Raw genomic sequence first — 24,515 nt, forward strand, 5'->3', positions numbered from 1 at the left:
AAAATGCAAATGTATACACCATTACCTTCTGTCGTCTCTGTACCACTCAAAATCTGCCTCAGGCACTGCATCGGCCTCGCACTGCAGAACCCCTCTCTGGCCAAGGGTCACACCAACATCTCTGCCCTCTGACACACTTGGGGCATCTGTGGGCATGTGGGCACACAAGAGGGCACACTCATCAGATCGGCAGGCGGGAGACGGGTTAGGTGGTGGGTCAACGTTTCAACAGTGGAGTGAATTTATATATATATATATTTATAATCAAGTTGAATGGTGAATCTTGTTTGTGAATAATTTCATGCAGTGGAGTGTAATTAAACCAGTAGTTTAGGGGACAAGACCTGAATAATAAACAGAACACAGTTAATATTCTGTACTAAATGAATTTAATTTTGAGATATTGAACAAACAACATGAAAATGTGAAATGTATGTTCTGCATAGTTTTATAAAGCTTATAAAAACCTGCTACTTTTTATGACACGTTTCGATTAAGACAGAGTATTGGCTCCCGTTTTAACATGGTGGGTCTGTTTTGGTTGAGGGGCTGAGCAGTGTGACTGGTACTGTCAACCAATCAGGGACTGTGGAAGATTCATATTCATGGTTGATGTAAACATACCCACAATGGCAGACTGTGTATTTCCAAGAGAAATAGAGGTTTGGAAAAATAAATCCTCAATATTTATGAATAATATTTTTTCAAAACAAACGCACACTGTATACTATGCAATATCCTTGTGCAATAATGCTGCAGAGTCATACGACAATACAAAAAATGTATAAGGATAGAGTGGGATCAACAATGTAATTCTTTTGAAAATACATCAGATTTTCAATGTACTATCTACTGATACAGTATACCGCACATGATGAAGCATGTCAAAATAGAAACAGTGTAGTTTTATAACTTTTATGTTGGAATTGTATAAAAATAAAGTTGAACCAGTTTTTTTGTCTAATTTGACTCCCTTCGAATGTTTTCTTGAGGTATGCTTAGTCAATTTGTTTTGGGCTGGGGAACTTTCAAACTCACAGTTGACTGTTATCTCCACTGTCTGGACGTCTGTGGCGATGTCGTTGACGGCAGTGCACTCGTACGTCCCCGCTCTCTGTCTGGAAATGACTGGAATGTCCAGGAGCTCGTCCTCTGATGCCAGGTCCCCTGTAGAGCAAAAACATGGAAGTGAGTTAAGGGGGGTGGTCATATTACATTATATCAATCACTTTATTTTCAATCAGAATTTCAGTAACACTTTAGTATGGGGAACACTTATAAGGCACTCATTTGTAGCTTGTAAGTGGTCTGTAGCTAATTGGGCAATTTTGGGGTATTACTAGCCATTTATTCTGTGTTTATTAAGTGTTTTCTTATTCTCATGTTATACTGTAAATCATGTAGTAGCTGGCCAGTTAGATGTGATTTCAGCAGCTCGCCAATCACTGGCTTACATCCAGGGATTGAACCAGCAACCTTGAGGTTACAGGCTAGCCTCCCTAACCTGAAGGCCAACCTTGCCCCAATAACATTGTTGTGTGTGTGTGTGTGTGTGTGTGCTAAAGAGTGATATATTCAAATGTGGGAGTCAAAATCGTTCACCACCTGTTTGACTACACAGCTACTTACGTTCATTGCCTTTCTTTGTGTTTCAAGCAACTGAGTGAAAGTTAAAGCCAGAATCAACTGCAGACTAACCATGAACATCCAAAATGAAAGGTCAGCAGCAGCATAAAGCACAAAGAATTTTAAAGATTCAGATCCGTCTTTCAATTATCTGACCTGTTTGGACAAGGATATGTCATCTACTGTAGGAACATCCCATCAAGCACAATGAATATGATATGTTTCACAAAGTCTTTTCATACAGTGCTCTCCAAAAGTACTGGAAAGAGAAAGCATTTTGTCAGCTCTATACTCCAACAGTTTGGATTTGAAATCAAACAATTAAATTGGGGTCAAAGTAAAGATTCTCAGCTTTAATTCAATGTTTTCTTTTCAGAATACATTCTGCCAATGCTGTCAGCAGTAACATCATCAATTAAGACGAGTTAGTAAGCTCTTGGGCAGCTATACATGCCCAAACCATAGCACCCCTTCACCATGTTTCACAGATGAGGTGGTATGCTGTAAATCTTGGGTAGATCCTTTTTTATCCTAACTTCCCTCTTGAAATCACTCTGGTACATGATAATATTCGTCTTATCTGTCTACAAGACTGTTTTCCTGCAGGCTTTTTAGGTACTTTTCAGCAAACTGTAACCTGACCATCCTTTTTGAGGATAACTAGTGGTTTGCACCTTGCAGTGAAACCTCTATGGTTCGGCTGGTGACGTATGACGTATGCTGCGGATGGTAGTCTCTGACACATTCACGCTAACCTCCTGGGGAGTGTTCTTGATCTGTGGGACAGTTGTTTTGGGGTTTTTCTTAATTATGGTGAGCATTCTTCTGTCATCCACTGTTGATTTTGGTAAGTATAAGGTTTTGGCTACATTTCTGATAGGTGTTTCTGAAATTACAGACTCCAAAGGCAAATGCAGACTCCAATAGCAGACACCAAAGGCAAATGCAAAGCCGAGAATCAATACTAGACATTGACAGCTCTCTTATGCTTGCACAAATGATGTGATGGAACACACCTGACGAACCAGAAACACCTGTCAAGACAATTTTCCAATACTCTTGGTGCCCTGCAATAGGTGGACTATGTATAAAAAGGGTTGTAATGTCTAAATGGTGAATCTGAAAAAAGAAAACATTTAATTAAATCTGATAATATCTACTTTAACTAATCTACTTTAGTAATTGTTTGATTTCAAATCCAAACTGTTGGAGTATAGAGCTAAAAGAAGATGCTTCCTCTTTCCAATACTTATGGAGGACACTGTACATATCCTTTTAGTGTTGCCTATTTCTGTGTTCACCTTTTATATGTCACCATTACATTTAAAACAGTCTGCCACAATTCAGCAAACACATTTTTTTCCTGTAGGAAAACATGACTAGCTGATTAGCATTAGCCATCTTTGTAGCCTTTTGCTTCAGCCATCGCTACTCAGCCTGAGTGTTCATGTTCCTCTTACTGCTCCTTTCGCAACACAAACCCACTGTCACATCAGTACTGCAAATTAAATATCAAGGAAGAAAACGCAACACTTTGTACAATTCTTCTGTTTGATTTAAGCTTGAGGGAGAATGCTAATCCTTCTTGTACAGCACTTAATGTCAAAGAAAAATTATTACTTCACTTCAGAGTATGTTGAGGAGCAAAAAAAACATAGGTGTTGTCAATGGCAGTAATAGAATGCACATGTATTCACTTTGGTGGGTTTTGGAGAGACAGCGACTCACACCTGGGAGGGGGTTCCTAATGATAGGAGTCATCTTGAAGCCTGGATCACCTGACGAGGGGTGTCAGGAGTACATGAAAACACACAGGTGCTTATATATATACACAGTACCAGTCAAAAGTTTGACACACCTTCTCATTCAATGGTTTTTCTTTATTTTTTATTATTTTCTACATTGTAGACATCAAAACTATGAAGGAAGTATGGAATTATGTAGTAAATAAAAAAGTGTTAAACAAACCAGAATATGTTTTATATTTTAGATTCTTCAAAGTAGCCACCTTTTGCTTTGATGACAGCTTTGCACACTCTTGGCAAGGTGTGTCCAAACTTTTGACTGGTACTGTATATATATATATATATATATATATATATATACACACTCACCGGCCACTTTATTAGGTACACCTGTTCAACTGCTCATTAACGCAAATATCTAATCAGCCAATCACAGGGCAGCAGCTCAATGCATTTAGGCATGTAGACATGGTCAAGACCACCTGCTGAAGTTCAAACCGAGCATCAGAATGGGGAAGAAAGGTAATTTAAGTGACTTTGAACGTGGCATGGTCTGAGTATTTCAGAAACTGCTGATCTACTGGGATTTTCACGCACAACCATCTCTAGGGTTTACAGAGAATGGTCAGAAAAAGAGAAAATATCCAGTGAGCGGCAGTTCTCTGGGCAAAAATGACTTGTTGATGCCAGAGGTCAGAGGAGAATAGCCAGACTGGTTCGAGATGATAGAAAGGCAACAGTAACTCAAATAACCACTCGTTACAACCAAGGTATGCAGAAGACCATCTCTGAATGCACAACACGTCGAACCTTGAAGCAGATGGGCTACAGCAGCAGAAGACCACACCGGTTGCCACTCCTATCAGCTAAGAACAGGAAACTGAGGCTACAATTCGCACGGGCTCACCAAAATTGGACAATAGAAGATTGGAAGAACGTTGCCTGGTCTGATGAGTCTCAATTTCTGCTGCGACATTCAGATGGTTAGGTCAGAATTTGGCGTAAACAACATGAAAGCGTGGATCCATCCTGCCTTGTATCAACGGTTCAGGCTGGTGGTGTAATGGTGTGGGGGATATTTTCTTGGCACACTTTGGGCCCCTTAGTACCAATTGAGCATTTTTTGCATGACAAAGTCCAGCGAGATGTCAGACATGGGGTGATCAACCTCTCTCTCCTCAGTATTCCAGGGTGACAGGAGATGAGAGAAGGTGTGGGCCCAATGGATCACCTGAGAGCAATGGGAGACAGGGACCAACTTCTGGTACTTGAACATCAACACCAACCACATGTCACAGCCCCCACCACACAGGAAGATGCCAGAATGTTGGTGGGAGCCCTTGGGTTATGACACTGGGTCTCACAGGCGAGACATAGCATTGGGTTTAATATTTTTGGAACTAGCCCGATATGATAGGGAGAACTCAAGTCTATTGAAAAACAGGGCCCATCTGGCTTGCCTGGAGTTGAGCCGCTTGGCGGTCTGGATATACTCCAGGTTTTTATGGTTGGTCCAAACCAAAAAAGGATGCTCCGCTCCCTCCAGCTGGTGGCGCCACTCTTCCAACGTCGCCTTGACGGCCAACAGCTCCCTGTTCCCCAAATCATAATTCCTCTTGGCAGGAGATAGTTTCCGGGAGAGGAAGGCACAGGGATGGAGTTTGTTGCCCTCTGAAGACCGCTGGGAGAGGACAGCCCCAACGCCCACGTCTGATGCTTACGTCCGAGAATGGGTGCCGAAGTGAAGCTCTCCCTCAACCTCTGGAACGCCTGGTCTGCCTAGGGAGACCACTGGAATCTAACAGATGAGGAGGTGAGAGCATGCAAAGGTGCTGCAATCGTACTATAATTCCTGATAAAACACCTATAGAAATGAGCAAACCCTAAAAACCGCTGTACCAGCTTGCGACTCATAGGCAGGGGCCACTCAGCAACCACACTAACCTTGGCGGGATCCATCTGAATGTTGTCCTTAGAGGTGATAAAACCCTCTTTGAGGTCGAGGTAACAGGGGGGAACACTAGAGAGGTCCAGGAAATCGGAATCCAAAGAAATCAGAGAATGTGAGGAGACATGAAATCTAGGAGGCGCTGGAGGTACACAAGCCAATTGAGGAGACACTAGTGCCAGTACGGATGAAAAACATGAGTGAGCATCCCTTGCCCCACCCCATAACCTCCCCAGTGGACCAGTCTATGCGGGGGTTATGCTTAGCGAGCCAGGGATAACCCAGAATTAGAGACTGTGAAGGGGAGTTGAACAAAAAAAAACTCCATGTGGTTTCTATGTGGTTATTGGCGATAATTACTTGAATTGGTTGAGTGTGGTGAGTGACTCGGCACAGTAGGCGACCATCTAAAGCGTTGGCCTCTAATGGCTTGGGCAGGGGAACAACGTTTAGTCTAAATCTTTTAGCTAACCTGGACTCCAGAGCAGATGAAACTCTCATCTGCTCTGGAGTCCACAAACACAGGATGTTTCAGAGTATGAGATGACACGTCAAGTTGAGCTGGAGTGAAACAGCGAAAGGGATTGGCGGAAAAAAGAGTTCGGCTCACCAGCGCCCTCTTTCCTACTGATGAGCCAAGCCTTTTATCGGACACCCAGACGTGAAATGCCCTAACTCTGCACAGTAGATGCACCTCTCGCATACGTCGCTGACGTTCCTCAGGAGTGAGGCGGGCTCTCCCCAACTGCATAGGTTCTTCAGAAACTGTAGGTGTCGCTGGTGCATCGGCCTCCAGACGGGCAGAGAAATCACCGACCTGGACCTCTCTCTCTCCTGAAGACGACTGTCAATTCTGATGGCCAGAGCGAAAAGAGAATCCAGGTCAGGAGGAAGCTCAAGCGGGGCCAACTGGTCTTTGATGGGGTCTGAAAGCCCAAAGAGAAACGCGTCAAACTGGGCGGACGGTATCCGCTGCCAAGGTGAGGAACTCAATGACGTAATCTGACACCTGTATTCTACCCTGACGCAGACCCATAAGCGCTCTCTCTGCCTCTCAACCGGGGGTCGTATGATCAAAAATCATGCGGAGTGAGTTCTTGAACTCCTCTAGAAAATTGCAGATGGGAGAATCCCTGGCCGATTAAGCAGTGGCCCAGGCCTCGCCTCTGCCGGTGACATGAGCTATGATGTACGCCACCCTGGCTCGTTCCGTCTGAAATGACGCCGCCTGTAGCTCAAAATGTAATCCGCACTGAGTCAGAAATGCCACCACTCCACCCGAGCTGGAGTGGTGCTCATCTCCTGTCTAGAAGCATAGATGATAGCTTGCGTCAGTCTAATCAACTATGATATGCTAGGGCGCACGCCAGGCAGCAGACTTTTCGCTCCAAGTCTGCTAGTTTCGAGGAGTCTGCCAGTAGTATTAGTACAAACAGTTTGGGCATTTTAGATAATGATATTGAGACTGTTTCTGTCCCCCGTCATGCATCTGGTATTATTAAGCTAAATAGACCTTCAGGTCCTTGTTCTAGTAACCTGGTAGGTATAGAAATCTGCCCCTCTGCTGATAGTAAAATGCACTCTGTCTCTTTCCAACAATCAGCTTAAACTGGGCATACTAAAGATGAGATCGCTCACTTCTAAGGCTAGTTCTAGTTAATTAACTTATTACAGACCATAAATTAGATGTGATAGTACTAACAGAAACTTGGCTGAAAAGAAATTCATATATTCTAGGTCTAATGCCTAAAACAGAGATGGTATTCTCGTTTTATGAGGTTGTAGTAATGATGTCTTTGCAGCAGGCCCGTACGCGTAGCTATAGCACGGTACTTACTCCGCAGTCGCTCACTCTGATTACTCTGTATAGACCCCCTGGGCCGTACTCAACATTCCTTGAATCAATTTGCGGAGTTCCTGTCTGATCTGGTAACTCAGGCTGATTGGATTGTGATATTCTGAGATTTCAACATTCATATAGATGATAATGCTGACCTGCTCAGAAAAGCTTTCTTCTCACTTATTGACTCAGTTGGTTTTTCACAACATGTAACTGGACCTACCCACTGCCATCATCATACTCTGGATTTAGTTCTATCACGTGGTATTGATATTGATGAAGTCTCAGTATTTCCTCACAACCCTGTGCTATCAGATCACTTTTTTATCACATGCCAGGTCAGAGTACCAAACTAATTTAGCTAAGAGAAATAATCCATTATTTCACCGACAATAGAATCATGAACTGCAATGTCTAAATTCATCAGAGACAATAGCTCTTTCCATTTCCTCATTCCAAGTTTCAAATATGCAAAACAAACCCCAAAAAGTCAATACACAGCGTGTAAGAGCTAGTAGAAGGCCATTTTCCAAACTGACTTCATAACCAATTCTGACTTCAATGAATATTTCCAATGAACCATGTCAATTAAATTCCGGGTTTTTATTGAGTTCATGACTATTTCCATCGTGTATGTATTCATTTTGGCTGCATTAATGTGGCAGGGCTTTCGCTGGTGGCCTGGGTCTGACAAACATTGCAGTCAGGTACTGTGGTCTGTGTGAGATACCGGGGATCTCTACTGATCCGGCAGAAGCCCCTAAGCCATCTATCTATCAGGAAGCAGGGGGTTGCAGCGAGCAGGCCGCTGAGCTGGGTCATGACTACACGAGAGCCCAGACAGGGCCCGGGGTATCATCAATCCCCCCACCACCCCTCTGGATATTTATTTCATTTTATATTTCTGTCACCCTGAAAAGCTTGCAATAACTGGGGCCCACACACTGAATGGCCCCGAGCCAGAGGATAGTGCAGTGGAATTGGTAGTTGTGTCGGACGAGATTGAAGCTTGTGCTGCAGTGGACATTGGGGCTTCTCTGCTTCACTATGTTTGTGTGTTCGGCTGCACCAAGACTCAGGTTGTGCATACCTTGACAAAAGACGTTCTTGTAATAGTCATACTTCTCATCAATCATGCAATCAATCCCAGTTTGCACTTGGAACAAGACTAATGTGAATAGCCACACCTGGATAACAAAAATACTTATTTTAACAATGGAGATACAAAAACAATAAGATACAATTAAATCACAGTTGTCTTAACAATACAGTACTTCAACGCAAACAAATGGTGCCTTTATTTACACCCACCTCCCTTACATGCTCATCTAAACACCCCATGTCTCTGGAAATCACTAAATAGCCCAGTTTGTTGGTTTTGATTAGAGCGAATAATAAGGAGGTAACTATTGATAGCGACACACAATTCTTACATTTTGTGTGTACTTTTTTTGCTATTACTTACTATGGATTGAGCATCTAGAAATATCCTCATTAAAATATATATATATAAAAGGCATATATCAGATAGATATGATTAGGCCTACACTGTAGTTCACTTGCATGATGACATTACTCTAACAAACTATCCGACTACACTTTTGACTAGACTTTTGCTTGAAACATTAGTAAAGCGCAGATCTTATTATATCTGCTTTTACCTTGAAACCCTGTGTACCGAAGAAAAATAATCTTACAAAATTAACAATGAACTCTCTGACAGAGCACTGTATTTGCTGCAACAGTGTTTCCCTAGCCTAAATCCCTTCTTTTTGTGGTAAATAAAAAAGCTATTTCCATTAAGCAATTTCTTACAAATTTCATAATTCAGCAACCCCCCCACTTTTGAAAAAATAAATAGATATTGCCTGCCTGCCTTTTTTTGTCTTGTATTGTTTATTGTAATCGTAGATCTCTATCCCCCATTAACCCATTGAACATATCTTGCAGGAATTTCATATAGAAGATGAATTGCACCTGGTTACTGTAGCTCATATAATTGAGGGTGAAAAAAACATGTCTAATCTTTGTGTAAAGATAAAAAATGCAATAAATCCACAAAACCTCCTGCACTCAGGAAGCATAATCACTCTGCAGTGAGTGGAGCCATGACCTCATATCCTCTTTCGATTTACATTAGACCAGTGCGTAGCACTCATAATGGTCAGTATCTCAGATCTCAAGAGCAGGCAATGTCAGGTTTGAAACGTTGACATGCAAGAGAGAAACATAACTATAACTACTTATTTTTCAAAACATTGTCTTTAAAAAAATGTGCACTTATGCCTTGCAATCACTGGACACTAGCGGCCCTGAAAATTACATGTCTGTAGAATGTGAAAAAAGGAGGGTGCTCTCATTCGGAAACAAGGGTCTTAGTGCTGTAAGTCCTTCTCTGCTTTCATCTAGGCATTACATAAATACATGTATAGCAGACAGCAGATTTTCTAATACAGTAAAGATTGAACTCTTTTAAACACTCTGAGTTTAATAATGGTAACAATAATGCCATTATGATGCCAAAATCAACCTATACAATGCAATGACAAGTTTGGGGGCTATATAGACTCTATAGATATACACTCACCAGCCAGTTTATTAGGTACACCTGTTCAACTGCTTGTTAACGCAAATATCTAATGGTGTGGGGGATATTTTCTTGGCACACTTTGGGCCCCTTAGTACCAATTGAGCATCGTTTAAACGCCACAGCCTACCTGAGTATTGTTGCTGACCATGTCCATTCCTTTATGACCACAGCGTACCCATCTTCTGATGGCTACTTCCAGCAAGATAACGCGCCATGTCACAAAGCTCACATCATCTCAAACTGGTTTCTTCAACATGACAATGAGTTCACTGTACTCCAATGGCCTCCACAGTCACCAGATCTCAATCCAATAGACCACCTTTGGGATTGTGGTGGAACGGGAGATTCGCATCATGGATGTGCAGCCGACAAATCTGCAGCAATGATGCTATCATGTCAATATGGACCAAAATCTCTGAGGAATGTTTCCAGCACCTTGTTGAATCTATGCCACAAAGAATTAAGGCAGTTTTGAAGGCAAAAGGGGGTCCAACCCGGTACTAGCAAGGTGTACCTAATAAAGTGTCCGGTGAGTGTATATGGATAGTCTATGGGAGCCAAACCCACTGCCTTTACAGGAGTTAGCTAGATAGTTAGCTATCGCTGGGGTCGAAGGACATCAGAAAAGGTTTTGATTATTGAGGTATGATCTAAATAGTACAGTGCAACAAACGGAGATACCTGAGATAGAACACTACAGTCATAACTGGTTCAATTGAACTAAATCAAATCATCCAACAGGCTGCAAGTCTTCAAAGTTATTTGGTGACAAAAAAAAACAACCTCACAGACATGTTTTGTACTCATCCCAGATCCATAACATGGAACATGGTCGAAACTGAAAGAGGCAGTAATGACATAAATGTGTGTGTTTTCTCGGGATTCCAATTCTCCAATTCGAGTGACAGTTGCTCTTTTCAGTGAGGAGGCTGCACAATTACGACTTCACCAGTCAGCCACTCGCTGTGTTGGAAAAATGGAGGCCCATCAAAGCCCCTCTCTCTCTCCACTTATCTCCTAAAAGACAGGGCAGTCACATCCTTGTCTCATTAACATTTCAATTCCCACATCCTTGTAGCGACACAAAGGAGAGAGAGGGGAGGAAACAATTGCCCAATAGCTCCACATGAAATGTACCCATTACCGATGCAAGGCTCTTACCAGATCAAGTGAGGCATATAGACAAACAGAGAGGGAGATGAACCCACCAAAATGTGTTTTCCCCTCTCGTGATGAGATAAGAAAACATGTATTAGCCAGTATTGAGTAGGTACAATGCACCAAAACCACTCTGTGAACATAGTCAGACATGATCAACTGTGACATGTTTGTCTTAGCCTGATGCTTCAAACAATGTAAATTATCTCTGAATTAATAATGCCATTCATTCTGCCACCAAAACATTTACATCTATCCAATTATCCTAATTAATCCCAAATGCATTAACTGGAGTGTATTTCTATACATGTCATTAGTTGGTAATGATGATTAGGAAACAGGTAATGATGACAGGTAATGAGGTCTTCAAATAAGGAGTGTGATGCAGGGGTTCATCAGGGGTTACCCAATGTTACAAGAGAGAGGGGGGTGAGGTTTGGTTGGAAGGAAAGAAAGAAAGAAAGTAAGAAAGAAAGAAAGAAAGAGATATCTGTAAAGGACTCTATGTAACACATTTTAGGGCTTCCGTGTAACTTGAAGGGACTCCAAGTAACCAATAGCGCTTCCATAAAACTTCATAGGGCATCTGTAACCTGTAAGGATTCTTTGTAACATTTACTTAATCAGAAGTCAATGGCAGTAAATGGGAAACAGAAAATTCTGTATTTCAGACCTCAGGCCTTTGCCTTTGCATTTCAACTTACATAAGAGAATATATCCTGAATAGGAAAACAACATTTGTCATTACATTGTAGCAGTCTCCCATTGAGAGACCATGCATAACAGCTCTCTGGCTGGATTGGGAGTTTGGATACAGCTAGGTCTGTTTTTTTTAAATAATATATCAGATACAGCTAAAATTACATAATCTAAGAAGAGGTTTATAGTATTTAGGGTTGAGAATTTGCAGGCAGGTGTAGTATGCATCCATTCATGCCCTTTAAGATTACCAGTTCTATAGGAGTTCACCAACTTCTAAAGGAAATGATGAAATTGACACTCCTCAAACCTTGACTACATCAAAGTATACACCATCCTCAATTGTAAAAAGTCAATGAGACACATATATACTGTGGAATTTCAAAAAAATGAGACCAGAGGTTTGCTATTCTTCCATTCAAAGTCAGTCGGGGGGAAAGGAGAGCAATTGTGGGCCTGTCTATGAAAAACAACCATGCCTTTAAAAAAAAGAAGAAGAAAAAAACAGACCTCTAGCTCTCGCCAAACCCAATCCAGCCAGAGAGATATTATGCATGGTCTCTCAATAGGAGACAAAAAAATGCTCACAAACCTGGCTGCTGAACTCCAACGGTTTGATGTGGGCTTCCCTTGTTGACAGAGCATAATCAGCCTTATGAGGAGACAGTTGAAGTGTAAAGGCATGATTTTTGCTTATTTTGTTTTTGATAGACATGGTCATTGTAAAGGACATGAATGCAATACTAGACCTGCCTGTACATTCTCAACCCTAAATACAAGAAGCCTCTTCTTAGAGGATGTCATTTTTGCTGTATGTCTGATATATTATTTAAAAAAACAGACCTCTAGCTCTATCCACACTTCCCATCCAGACAGAGAGGATTGACAACAAATGGAGGCATATTCATCTCATCCTAAGGTCAAAAACATTCATGCTCCAAGCTTCTGATTGAACTGTGTCATCCTTAGTACTACCCCGATAGATTGTTTATAATAACAAAGCTATACCTCCAAATAATCCAAACTGTAAACCTTTAATTTCCTTTAATATACTACCTCAAATGACATTTTTTCCACCAAATAAAGGCTCTCTTTAAATTATAATCTCTTAATGCTACCCACTTCTGCTTCAGGATGTATCATTCGGGTGTATGATAGTTTGTGTGAAAAGTTTTAGAAGATTAGGTAGAAGATTAGGGTTATAGTCACGGATGCCTTATTTATTTTTTTACATGTTGATTAGCAGGTAAAATTGTTTTAAGAAAATGTATTTATAAATCACCCTTGTATATTGTAAAAAGGAATGTATTAAGTCATAAAAAAAAGGTTTATCAAATACCTACCAAAGATCAAGCATGAAAACTAAAATGACTTATTTCGGAGCAGGGATATAGGGCCTCTATGAACAGTGCATTCGGAAAGTATTCAGACACTTCACTTTTTCCACATTTTGTTATGTTACAGCCTTATTCTAAAATGGATTCAATACACAATACCCCAGCATAATGACAAAGCCAAAACAGGTTTTTAGAAATGTTTGCTAATTTATTAAAAAATAAAAAACTGAAATATCACATTTACATAAGTATTCAGACCCTTCACGCAGTACTTTGTTGAAGCACCTTTGGCAGCGATTACAGCCTCAAGTCTTCTTGGGTATGACGCTACAAGCTTGGCACACCTGTATTTGGGGAGTTTCCCATTCTCTGCAGATCCTCTCAAGCTCTTCCAGGTGGATGGGGAGCGCCGGTGCACAGCTATTTTCAGGTCTCTCCAGATTTCAAGGGTTCTCTCTCCAGGGTTCAAGTCCGGGCTCTGGCTGGGCCACTCAAGGACATTCAGAGACTTGTCCCCAAGACAGTCCTGCGTTGTCTTGGCTGTGTGCTTAGGGTCATTGTCCAACATTCCAACATCAGCAGTGTCACCACACTCAAGCGGATCACCACTTTCCCTAATCAGAAGCCATAGATGAACAGTGAGGTCCGACTCCTGCTGAAGGCACGCGACATTGCCTTCAGATCAGGGGATGCTCGGGCCTATAGCTCATCCAGGGCTAATCTGCAGAGGGGCATCAAAAAGGCCAAGCACAACCACAAGCTGAGGATAGAGGATCACTTCAGAAACAACTCTGACCCCCGACGCATGTGGCAGGGCATCCAGGCCATCACTGACTACAAACCATCTAACACCTCACCCCTCTCCGTTGACGCCTCCCTCCCTGATGAGCTGAACCACTTCTACGGCCGCTTTGACAGGGACAACAAGGAGGTGGCCATCAAGGCTGTGCTCCCTGCGGATCACCAGCCCCTCACTCTATCCCCCACCGACGTGTGTGCGGCACTGAGCAGGACTAACGCACGCAAGGCTGCTGGTCCTGATGGGATCCCCGGACGCGTCCTCAGGGCCTGCGCTGTGCAGCTGACTAAGGTTTGGACTGACATATTCAACCTGTCCCTAGCCCAAGCAGCTGTCCCCGCGTGCTTCAAAACCACCTCCATCGTGCCGGTGCCAAAACACTCCACTGCAACGAGCTTAAATGACTTCCGACCAGTGGCACTCACGCCCATCATCATGAAGTGCTTCGAGAGGCTGGTCTTAGCTCAACTCAAGACCTGCCTACCACCCACACTGGACCCCTTTCAATTCGCCTACCGGCAGAACAGGAGTACAGAGGATGCCATTTCAACGGCACTTCACTCCGCCCTGTCCCACCTCGACAAGACTAACTCTTATGTGAGAATGCTGTTTATTGACTTCAGCTCAGCATTCAACACCATCATCCCCTCCAAACTGATCTCCAAACTCAGGCAACTGGGCATCAACCCCTCCCTCTGCAACTGGATTCTAGACTTCCTGACCAACAGGCCGCAGTCTGTTAGGCTTCACAACCACACCTCCTCAACCCTCACCCTGAACACCGGCGTTCCACAAGGCTGTGTGCTGAGCCCCCTCCTTTACTCCCTCTTCACCTACGACTGCACACCTGTACATGGCTCAAACACCATTGTTAAGTTTGCAGACGACACAACGGTGATCGGTCTCATCAGCAACAACGATGAGTCGGCCTACAGGGAGGAGGTCCAGCACCTAACAGTGTGGTGCAACGACAATAACCTGGCTCTCAACACCAAGAAGACCAAAGAACTCATTGTGGACTTCAAGTCTAAAGCTGGCGCACACACCCCCATCCTCATCAACGGGACTGAGGTGGAGCGAGTCACCAGCTTCAAGTTTCTGGGTGTCCACATCTCTGAGGACCTCTCCTGGACCCTCAACACCTCCACCCTGATAAAGAAGGCTCACCAGCGTCTCTTCTTCCTGAGGAGACTAAAGAAGGTCCATCTATCTCCACAGATCCTGGTGAACTTCTACCGCTGCACCATCGAGAGTATCCTTACCTACTGTGTCACAGTATGGTATGGCAACTGCTCGGCATCAGACCGGAAAGCACTGCAGAGGGTGGTGAAGACTGCCCAACGCATCACCGGTTCCTCACTCCCCTCCATCGAGGCTGTCCAGGGCAAACGATGCTTGCGTAAGGCACGCAGCATCGTCAAGGACATCTCTCACCCCAACCATAGACTTTTCACCCTACTCCCCTCCGGGAGGCGCTACAGGTCTCTCCGCACCCGAACCAGTAGGTTCAGAGGCAGCTTCTTCCCTGCGGCTGTCACCCTGCTGAACTTGAACACTACACCTACCTGACAACCTACTACCCCCGCAACCCCCACCCCCCCCACCCGGACAATTGCACTATTGCACTATTACTCCCCTCCCCTGCTCTTACTCAATACCACTGCTCTTCTGTACATACCTGTTCATAATGCACATAATGCACATATCCTATATTTTCTTTAATACTACTGCACATACTGTACATACTTGTTTATACTGTTTATACGGCATTCCATATTTATATTTATTCTGCATCTACCTCATGTTACTGTTAATACATATATACTGCTAGACTGCATTACCCATACAGCTCATATGCTGCTACACTGCTCATACTGTAACTATTTATTCTGCTATAATGCTACTGCTACTCACATACTGCTATACTGCACTGCTATATTATACTGCTTATATTATACTATATCATACTGCACTACTACTGATCATATATTGCACTACCTGTAAATACTGTTCATTGCACTTTCTGCTATTTTGCACTTCTGGTTAGACGCTAACTGCATTTCGTTGTCTCTGTACTTGTACTCTGCACAATGACAATAAAGTTGAATCTAATCTAATTGTCCTGTTGGAAGGTGAACCTTCGCTGCAGTCTGAGGTCCTAAGCAGGTTTTCATCAAGGATCTCTCTGTACTTTGCTCTGTTCATCTTTCCCACGATCTTCCACTAGTCTCCCTGCCACTGAAAAACATTCCCATGTAGGGATGGTATTGGCCAGGTCATGAGCGGTGCCTGGTTTCTTACAGACAGGATGCTTGGCATTCAGGCCAAAGAGTTCAATCTTGGTTTCATCAGACCAGAGAATCTTGTTTCTCATGGTATGAGAGTCCTTTAGGTGCCTTTTGGCAAACTCCAAGCGGGCTGTCATGTGCTTTCTACTGAGGAGTGGCTTCCGTTTGGCTACTCTACCATAAAGGCCTGATTGGTTGAATGGTTGTCCTTCTGGAAGATTCTCCCATCAACACAGAGGAACTCTGGAGCTCTGTTAGAGTGACCATTGGGTTCTTGGTCACCTCCCTGACGATGGCCCTTCTCCCCCTATTTCTCAGATTGGCCAGGTGGCCAGCTCTAGGAAGAGTCTTGGTGATTCCAATCTTCTTCTATAAGAATGATGGAGGCTACTGTGTTCTGTGGGACCTTCAATACTGCAGACATTTTTCTGTACCCTTTCCCAAATCTGTGCCTCGACACAATCCTGTCACGGACGTCTACAGACAATTCCTTCGATCTCATGGCCTGGTTTTTGCTCTGACATACACTGTCAACTGTGGGACCTTATATAGACAGGTGCGTGCCGTTCCAAATCATGTCCAATCAATTGAATTTACCACAGGTGGACTCCAATCAAGTCGTAGAAACATCTCATGGATGATCAATGGAAACAGGATGCACCTGAGCTCAATTTTGAGTGTCATAGCAAAGAATACTTATGTAAATGTGAGATTTACATTTACATTACATTTACGGCATTTAGCAGACGCCTTTATCCAAAGCGACGTACAACAATACATTTGTTTAAGTAAGTGAATCATCTATCCAACAGTCATCATAAGACAAAGTAATCAATGCTCACACCAGGGGCCATTGGCAGTCGTAATGCCAGTAGGCTAATTTTTTAAAATTTATTTAAAAATTAAATCAATTTTATTAGCAGGAGATAACTTGTACAGGGGTGTAGCAGGGGAGAAGAGGTCTCGGGGTTAGGGTTAGTATAGGGGGGGGGGTAGTGAGGGTGAAGTGGTCTTTAGGAGGGACTGTTAAGATGTAGCTTGAAGAGATGGGTTTTCAATCTACGGCGGAAGATCGGAAGTGACTCTGCAGTCCTGACCGTTGTGGGAAGCTCATTCCACCAGCGGGGCGCCAGGACAGTGAAAAGCTGTGACCGAGTAGCGCAGCCACTGCATCCACATAGAGGCGGCGGTGCCAGGCGGGCAGCTGAGGTGGACGAGCAGAGTGATCTTGCAGGGGTTTGGGGGCTAACCATTGCTTGCAAGTAGGGAGGGGCTGTTCCCTTTGCCGCCCGGTAGGCAAGCACCAGGGTCTTGAATTTGATGCGAGCTGCTACCGGGAGCCAGTGGAGGGTGCGGAGGAGGGGCGTGACATGGGAGAATTTGGGGAGATTGAACACCAGACGAGCTGCAGCGTTCTGGATGAGCTGCAGAGGCCTGATAGAGGAGGCAGGGAGTCCGGCCAAGAGTGCATTGCAGTACTCAAGGCGAGAGATTACAAGTGCTTGGACCATATTTCAGTTTTTTATTTTAATAAATTAGCAAACATTTCTAAAAACTTGTTTTCGCTTCGTCATTATGGGGTATTGCGTGTAGATTGATGAGAAATGAAATGAATTGAATCCATTTTAGAATAAGGTTGTAACATAACAAAATGTAGAAAAAGTGAAGGGGTCTGAATACTTTCTGAATGCACTGTAACTCTTCACCTTGAATTTTGCAAGTGGCATTCATCCTTGAACATGTAAATGATTGTTGTAAGACTACAGTCAATCACCACAGGAGGTGGCAAAAACATCCTCTTCAAATGTGAGACCTGTGACAGCATCAGATCATGAAAAAGGTGTATATACACCCATGAAAAAAAGTGGGAAAAAGGTGGGAACAACAGAGAGATGATGCAACCCATGGGTGTTTCTTTTTTTAAATGTTAGCGAGAAAACTATTTTTTTTATAGGAGAATAATCTGATACCTGAAATATGAGTGGATTCCCCTCTAATAATGGAAAAACATGATCATTCTCTCGTATTTTCATATTGATATCACATAAGGCTTCTATGTAACTTTAGATCAATATAATAGGGCTGAAATTTGACATGGTTAACTTTAGCATAATTATTATTTTTGGTAGCTTTGATAACAAAGACATTGAGTACTAATCATGTGTCACATCATCAAAAACTATACAATTGAGTAATTCCTCCACGAAAAAAAAAGCAGGTGACATTGTCCCCACTTTACAGCTAGAGAGAGAGAGAGAGAGAGAGAGAGAGAGAGAGAGAGAGAAGTGAATAGAGACTGATATATTGAGAGACTGTCATGTTTGGTCTTACCTGAGGGAGAGAGAAGTTTCCAGGTGACTGAGGGGTCTGGTTTGCCGCTGGCCTGACAAATCAGGGTAACGTTGGAGCCTTCATTGACCACAATGTCCTTCGACAAGTTGATGATTGTGGGTGGTACTGCAGAGAAAATACAAAATGCTCATTTGTTTTGCAATGAAATCTTGTATCACCTGTTTTTCAAGCCCATATGACCTGACCAAAAGAAAAAAAACTCAGGCCCAGAGTTGTTTTCTTGTTAAGCCACTTAGAAAGGAAAAACTCTATATTACAGATCCAAACAACTCAGTGCAAGCAAAACTACATACAAATTTGTTCTTCAAGCCACCCTCAAGAAAGTGAAGAAAGAGAAAAGGATAACCTTTTCACATTCCTGTGTAGGCCTACCCTTTAAGGCATTAATGGATGTACTGTGGACTGAACTAAGGCCAACACTATTCTCTCAATTCAACCATCTCCTCAATCAAAATGTGACCGTGGCAGAGCAGCTGGCTCACCTTGAGAGGAATATGGCTTATTAAAAACACTTCAGTGTGTTGTTGTGGGTGCATGCGAATCATCCTTCAATTTACTGAAATTTCTAAAAACCTGTTTTCGCTTTGTCATTCTGGGGTATTGTGTGTGGATTGATGGCAAATTCTTTTAATTTAATCCATTTTAAATTAAATCTATAACACAGCAAAATGTGGAAGAAGTGAAGGGGTCTGAATACTTTCCGAAGGCACTGTATGTGACAAATTATCTTATTCAGTGAGCTGTTGGGGAAATAATGGCATGTGCTGCGAGTGTATGCACTTTCCCTAAATGCCGAAGTCCCATTTAGAGTTGGCAATTTGGTAGTAAAAAACAGCTGTTGTTTGAAATTTCTACCTTGTGTAAGTGGCTTGACACTGCAGCTTGCAGTGAAACAGTAATATCTTTTTTAACCGATTTTTACAGATTTCATGAGGACAACATGTTTTCTATCCATTTCACTTTTGCTTTAAAAGCAAAATCATAATGTAAACATACTTTTCATTTCAGTTCGAGATGGAGTTGCTAGCTCCTTACAGTAGCAACTGTAAACTCACTGGCTAGCTAATTGGCTGTCTTGCAATACAGTTTAGCTAAAATCGAGCTGACAAACTCATTAGCTGAACTGTGAACACAGTCAGCTAGCTAGCTATGTGATGCCTGTCTTCATTTGAACTGCGGTCCGAGTGTCCGTGGTGCCGCAATTGGTGATTTAACTCATTATTAGACGTTGAGACACAAAACAGGTGGTTAGATGGTTAGAAACCTGAGCTTTCAACAGTTATCAGAACTCAATATACTTAATATATAAACTAATAATAAACGTATAATTTAATAATAAACTTAATATCAATAGACGTGGAACAGTATGTCAGATTAAATCGGGAATGGATGTCAAAATAAAAGTCCCCCAAAACAATATTTATTTTCTGTCAAAATGTGCCTCTTACATAGAACCAATAATTGGCCCTTGCACCTCAATTGTGTAAATTACATAATTTATATAAATGCTTACTTGAATTAAATATGTGGAGGGATGGAGGTCTTGGATTGAAAGGTGAAGTACAGTACATAGAGGGCCAGCATGTTCAAAAAACTGACTGACCTGTGAAGTTGCTGATTGTTGTTGATTGGTAGCGCAGTATTTTTTACACAAACAGGAGATGTCATGTGAGAGACGAATGGGGAAGCCACTGGCCTGCACCTACCAATATATACTTATTATCAATAGGACCTCCTGTGTTTTCAGGAGCTCCAGGATTTTTTAAATTATGGTGAGCATTCTTTGGTCATCCACTGTAGAAGTCTTCCTTGGCCTACCAGTCTGTTTGCGATTGCTGAGCTCACCAGTGTTTTCTTTTCTTTTTAATGATATTCCAAACTGTTCATTTGGCAAGCCTACGGTTGTAGCTATGTTTCTGATCCTTTTTTCGGATGTTTCAGCCTAATAATGGCTTCCTTGACTTTCATTAACACCTCTTTGGTCCTCATGTTGACAGTAGCAATAGCAAACACCAAAGGAAAACACAACATCTAGAATCAATACTAGACATTGAGAGCTCTCTTGTGCCTACATAAATGATGTGACGGCACACAACTGACTTACCAGAAACACCTGTCAAGTTAATTGTTCCATTACTTTTGGTGCCCTGAAATAGGGGGACTATGTATAAAAAGTGTTGTCATTTCTAAATAGTGAAAACAATACAGTTGAGGTTTAGAGCCGAGCCGCCGGTGTGACGATGTTGCAACGGCTTGCGATGCCACTGGTGACTTTTCAGGTCAATCACCTCGTTAAAACAACCACCAGGAGGCATCGTTGAGCATGACGGATATGTTTGACCACCTCAAACATATCCGTCTGGAAAAGGACCATTTGGTAAAGGAGTGTCGAGATGAGTTATTTGCAGAGTACAATGAGTTATTTGAACACCTCACATTCGGAAAAGGACAAATTATTGTCTGGTCGGGGAAATTCTAAATTATATCGATGGATAAACCTTAATTTAGAACAAATTATGTCTTCATGGACACTTCATAAAATTATGTCAGATATGGAATATGTGTGTCTGCAAAATTGCAGAGTATTACACTAACTCATAGTGAAATAATGTTTCACAGTTGATTTCCGTTGATTGAATTGAGAGCTTTCCTGAATCAGTCACAAGTCTTTACATGCCATGTGCCCGTAGTGTCCTTGGATAAACCTTTATTTAGAACAAATCATGTCTTCACGTCTACAATTGTGGACAATTGTAAATGCTTTGTAAATCAGTGGGTAGGGCTGCTAGTGACATTCCAAATATTAACTGTATTAACTAAATAATGTACTGTATTAAACACATTTCAAAAGAATTTGTGGGTAGGCTGTGTGCAACATTCCAAACATTAACACTTATCAAATCCAGAGTGTTAGGCATGCCCACTCTGCTCAATACATTTAAACAGAATTAGTGGGTAAATGTTGATGTTCGCACCCTATTATAACTGTCGGCTACTTTTCTACCCAGTCGTCACTGTCCCAGCACTGTATGTCTTCTAACATTTCTTTGAGAAGTAAAAAATGATTTGTAAGTATTTGTTTTAAGATAGAAAGCATAAACTAGACTTTCCAACAGCATTAAGCAATGGGCATGGGCATGTTGAGTGTCATCAAGACCCCTCACTCTTCAAGGTGAATTTGATAGATAATTGTATATATAATGGAAATTATTGTAAACCTTCGTATCTTTCAACACTGTATTAAAAGCCTCTAATTACCTAGAAAGGGATGTATGAAACTAAGCAATTCAATGATTTGATATCATCGTTCCCATATTTCAACTAGATATTTTTATGACAGATGTCAGTTTCTTAGATTTGTCATTTACATTTCAAAGTAACAAGGGTACATCACATTCTACAAAGTTTGAGGATCACTAACTGAATGGGTATCAAACTGCAGCACCAATGTTTTATCTTGTTTTATTCACAGTGGGCTTGTTTTGCAAGACATTTCCATGAATAATGTATTGCATGTCAACTTAATCCCTGGTTTCCCCCATATGAATGACAAAGTGCACTGAGAGCCATTCAGCCACACTTTGTTTTTGTTGGCTTTCATACTGAAGTTCAGCTTGTGAAATGTGAATTTTAAATATCTGTGGAGTTACAACAGAGTTTTCTTCAGTTAATGAACTGAATACAATATCACAGGCCACAGACTAACTCTCTTCAAATCACTAGACATGATACAGTAACTAGGGGGTTCAGTTTCGTTCATTATCAACCTGTGTTAATTCAAGGGAGATATTAAATATAATTGAAAATGAATGTCAATTCAACTGAAAAACATCACACCCAATTGAATGGAATTGACCCTTCCACTGACATTGACTCATGAGTTTAACAGTTTATCCTTACCACAAATTTAAATGGGATTGACTGAAAAATGCACAGTTTGACTAACAAAGTTTTAGATAGATAGATTGATAGGTACTTTATTGATCCCTGAGGGGAAATTAAGGCATTACAGCAGCTCACATCACAAACAACAACAAAATAAAGTGACGATAGAATAATAGAATAAAAATAAAATAGACATCTGAAACATTATAAACAGTAAGAACAGTCCAGTATGATTTAACATCCTCCAGTGTGACTCTGATCACCCCGATTGAGCCAGGTGGAGGAGGAGTTGTCTTATTGCGGCAAGCAGAAAAGATCTCCTATAGCACTCCTTAGTGCAACGTGGTTGTAATAATCTGTTGCTAAAGGAGCTTCTCTGCTCTGCCACAGTGTCATGTAGGGGATGGGAGGGATTGTCCATGATGGCCAGGAGTTTGGTCCTCATCCTCCTATTGGCCACCTCCTTCACAGTGTCCAGGGTGACACCAAGGACGCTTTATTTATTTTGACTAATAAATAAAGCGTCCCATGAAGTGGGAAGCCCTGCCCATCATGCACTCCAGGCAGATACAATCACTCAAACTCTCCATCCCATTAACCATCTCTAGTAAAAGACCTGTGACTGTCACAATCATAGGGGTCATCATCCAAAAAATACCTAAAATGGTCCAAACACGTGAACACAAACAAAAAGACCAAAAGACTTAAGTGATTATGACCTGAGGGTTTTTACCACGGGCAATTCAGATAATTGAGAGCGTATTGCTCTAACAATGTTTTACTTTAGATTATGTGTATACATTTATCAATACATATAGAATTGATTCAGCAATTCAAAATGAAATGAAAATAACTCTTGTAGATCAAATATACCCTGCATAAAGGCAACATGAACATCACTCTGATTATTCTAAATGTATTTAGACTCTCAATTTAATGTTCTATCTTTACCAACCATATTTTCTATGCATGTGAATAACCATCAGTGTACAAAAGCCAATAACATGCTTACTGCGAGGGGCTACTCCTTTTATATTACTCAGTCTGTCACACAGCCAATAAAAGGATCTGACTGTGTGTGTGTGTGTGTGTGTGTGTGTGTGTGTGTGTGTGTGTGTGTGTGTGTGTGTGTGTCACCAGATTGGTATTCTCCATCCTCTGTATGAGGTAAAGCATGTTAAATTGCATTTTAATAGAGCTGTACCTGCCCTTCGCTTTTGATGGGGGATTTCAGAGCTTCAAAGGGTTTCCTGAGTCAACAGGCTGCTATGCCCAATTGGCTATTTGCTATATGGCTGCGTAGGCCAGACTTATCCTAGAATCTATGTGGGTTCGACACTGAAACTAAAAAAAAAATTATAATTACAAAAATTTAGATTCCCAGTTTTTTTTTTTTACATAAACACTGCTATTTTCACAGATGCTGTTTTTTTTAACTGACATGATATATTTCATTAACATTTGCTCACTTGAGATGACTTTTTTTTAAATGCTCTCTTTTTTAAAGAAAAAGCTATATTTCTACTAAAATATTCTTGTTTTATTAAAAAGAGCATGTTTTTGAAGAAAATAACATTTTGTTTGATTATTCTCTTTTGTATAAAGTAGTTACTATGTTTCTTTCAAAATGGCTCTCCATTTACAAAGTTGTTGTGACTTTCAAAACCTATTCTCGTTTGAAAAGAACTTGTTTTTTTTTGTGACGTGCTCATATTTATTATATTTGCTGATATTTATTTAAATGTTTTTATTTTTTTTATGTTGCTAAATTTCTAAACGTTTCTGCCGTTTCAAAAAGAAAAGCAAATATTTTCTTTCAGTTGTACAGAAAAGTAAAAACATGCTAAATATTTGCGATGTTTCTTTTAAATTTCCTTAATATTAAAACATGCCTTTATATTTCAACATGCTCTATTCGCTTTAACTGTAGCTTTTTTTAATACAACTACGAAAGTAGATGTACATTATCATGCTTTAATTTTCCAAATGTAATAAAACAATTTTACACAACTTGTTCTCACTTCAGATGTGTATTACTTTAGGTGTGTATTTCTTTAAAACTGAACAGAAACAGTCTTTCTTTCAGAAATTGGGAGTGCCTGCTTTTTTTTCATCTGCCTCTCTCTAAATAAGTGTGTACTTGAAACCTTTTTTGCAAACCCTTTTTTGTTGCAAGCTAAAGGCTAAAGCTAATGGTGTGCAAGGGATTGTGGGTACACATAGCTGTAGCCTGTTTTTGCTGCAACGA

General features: G+C 41.4%; 1 protein-coding gene across 1 annotated transcript in view; it reads right to left on the reverse strand.

The window, feature by feature from the left end:
• The window catches only part of ntm (neurotrimin), a gene marked incomplete at both ends in the record, with an annotated part of 89,572 nt that overhangs the window by 5,591 nt on the left and 59,466 nt on the right, over positions 1-24,515 (reverse strand). Inside the window, 3 exons of the mRNA XM_083689259.1 lie at positions 26-146; positions 1,039-1,167; positions 18,362-18,487. Coding sequence (XP_083545385.1) covers positions 26-146; positions 1,039-1,167; positions 18,362-18,487 — 376 coding nt within the window. The remainder of the gene's footprint in view (positions 1-25; positions 147-1,038; positions 1,168-18,361; positions 18,488-24,515) is intronic.

The sequence above is a fragment of the Argentina silus genome, assembly GCF_951799395.1.
Source record: "Argentina silus genome assembly, chromosome: 2".
Lineage (NCBI taxonomy): Eukaryota > Metazoa > Chordata > Actinopteri > Argentiniformes > Argentinidae > Argentina > Argentina silus.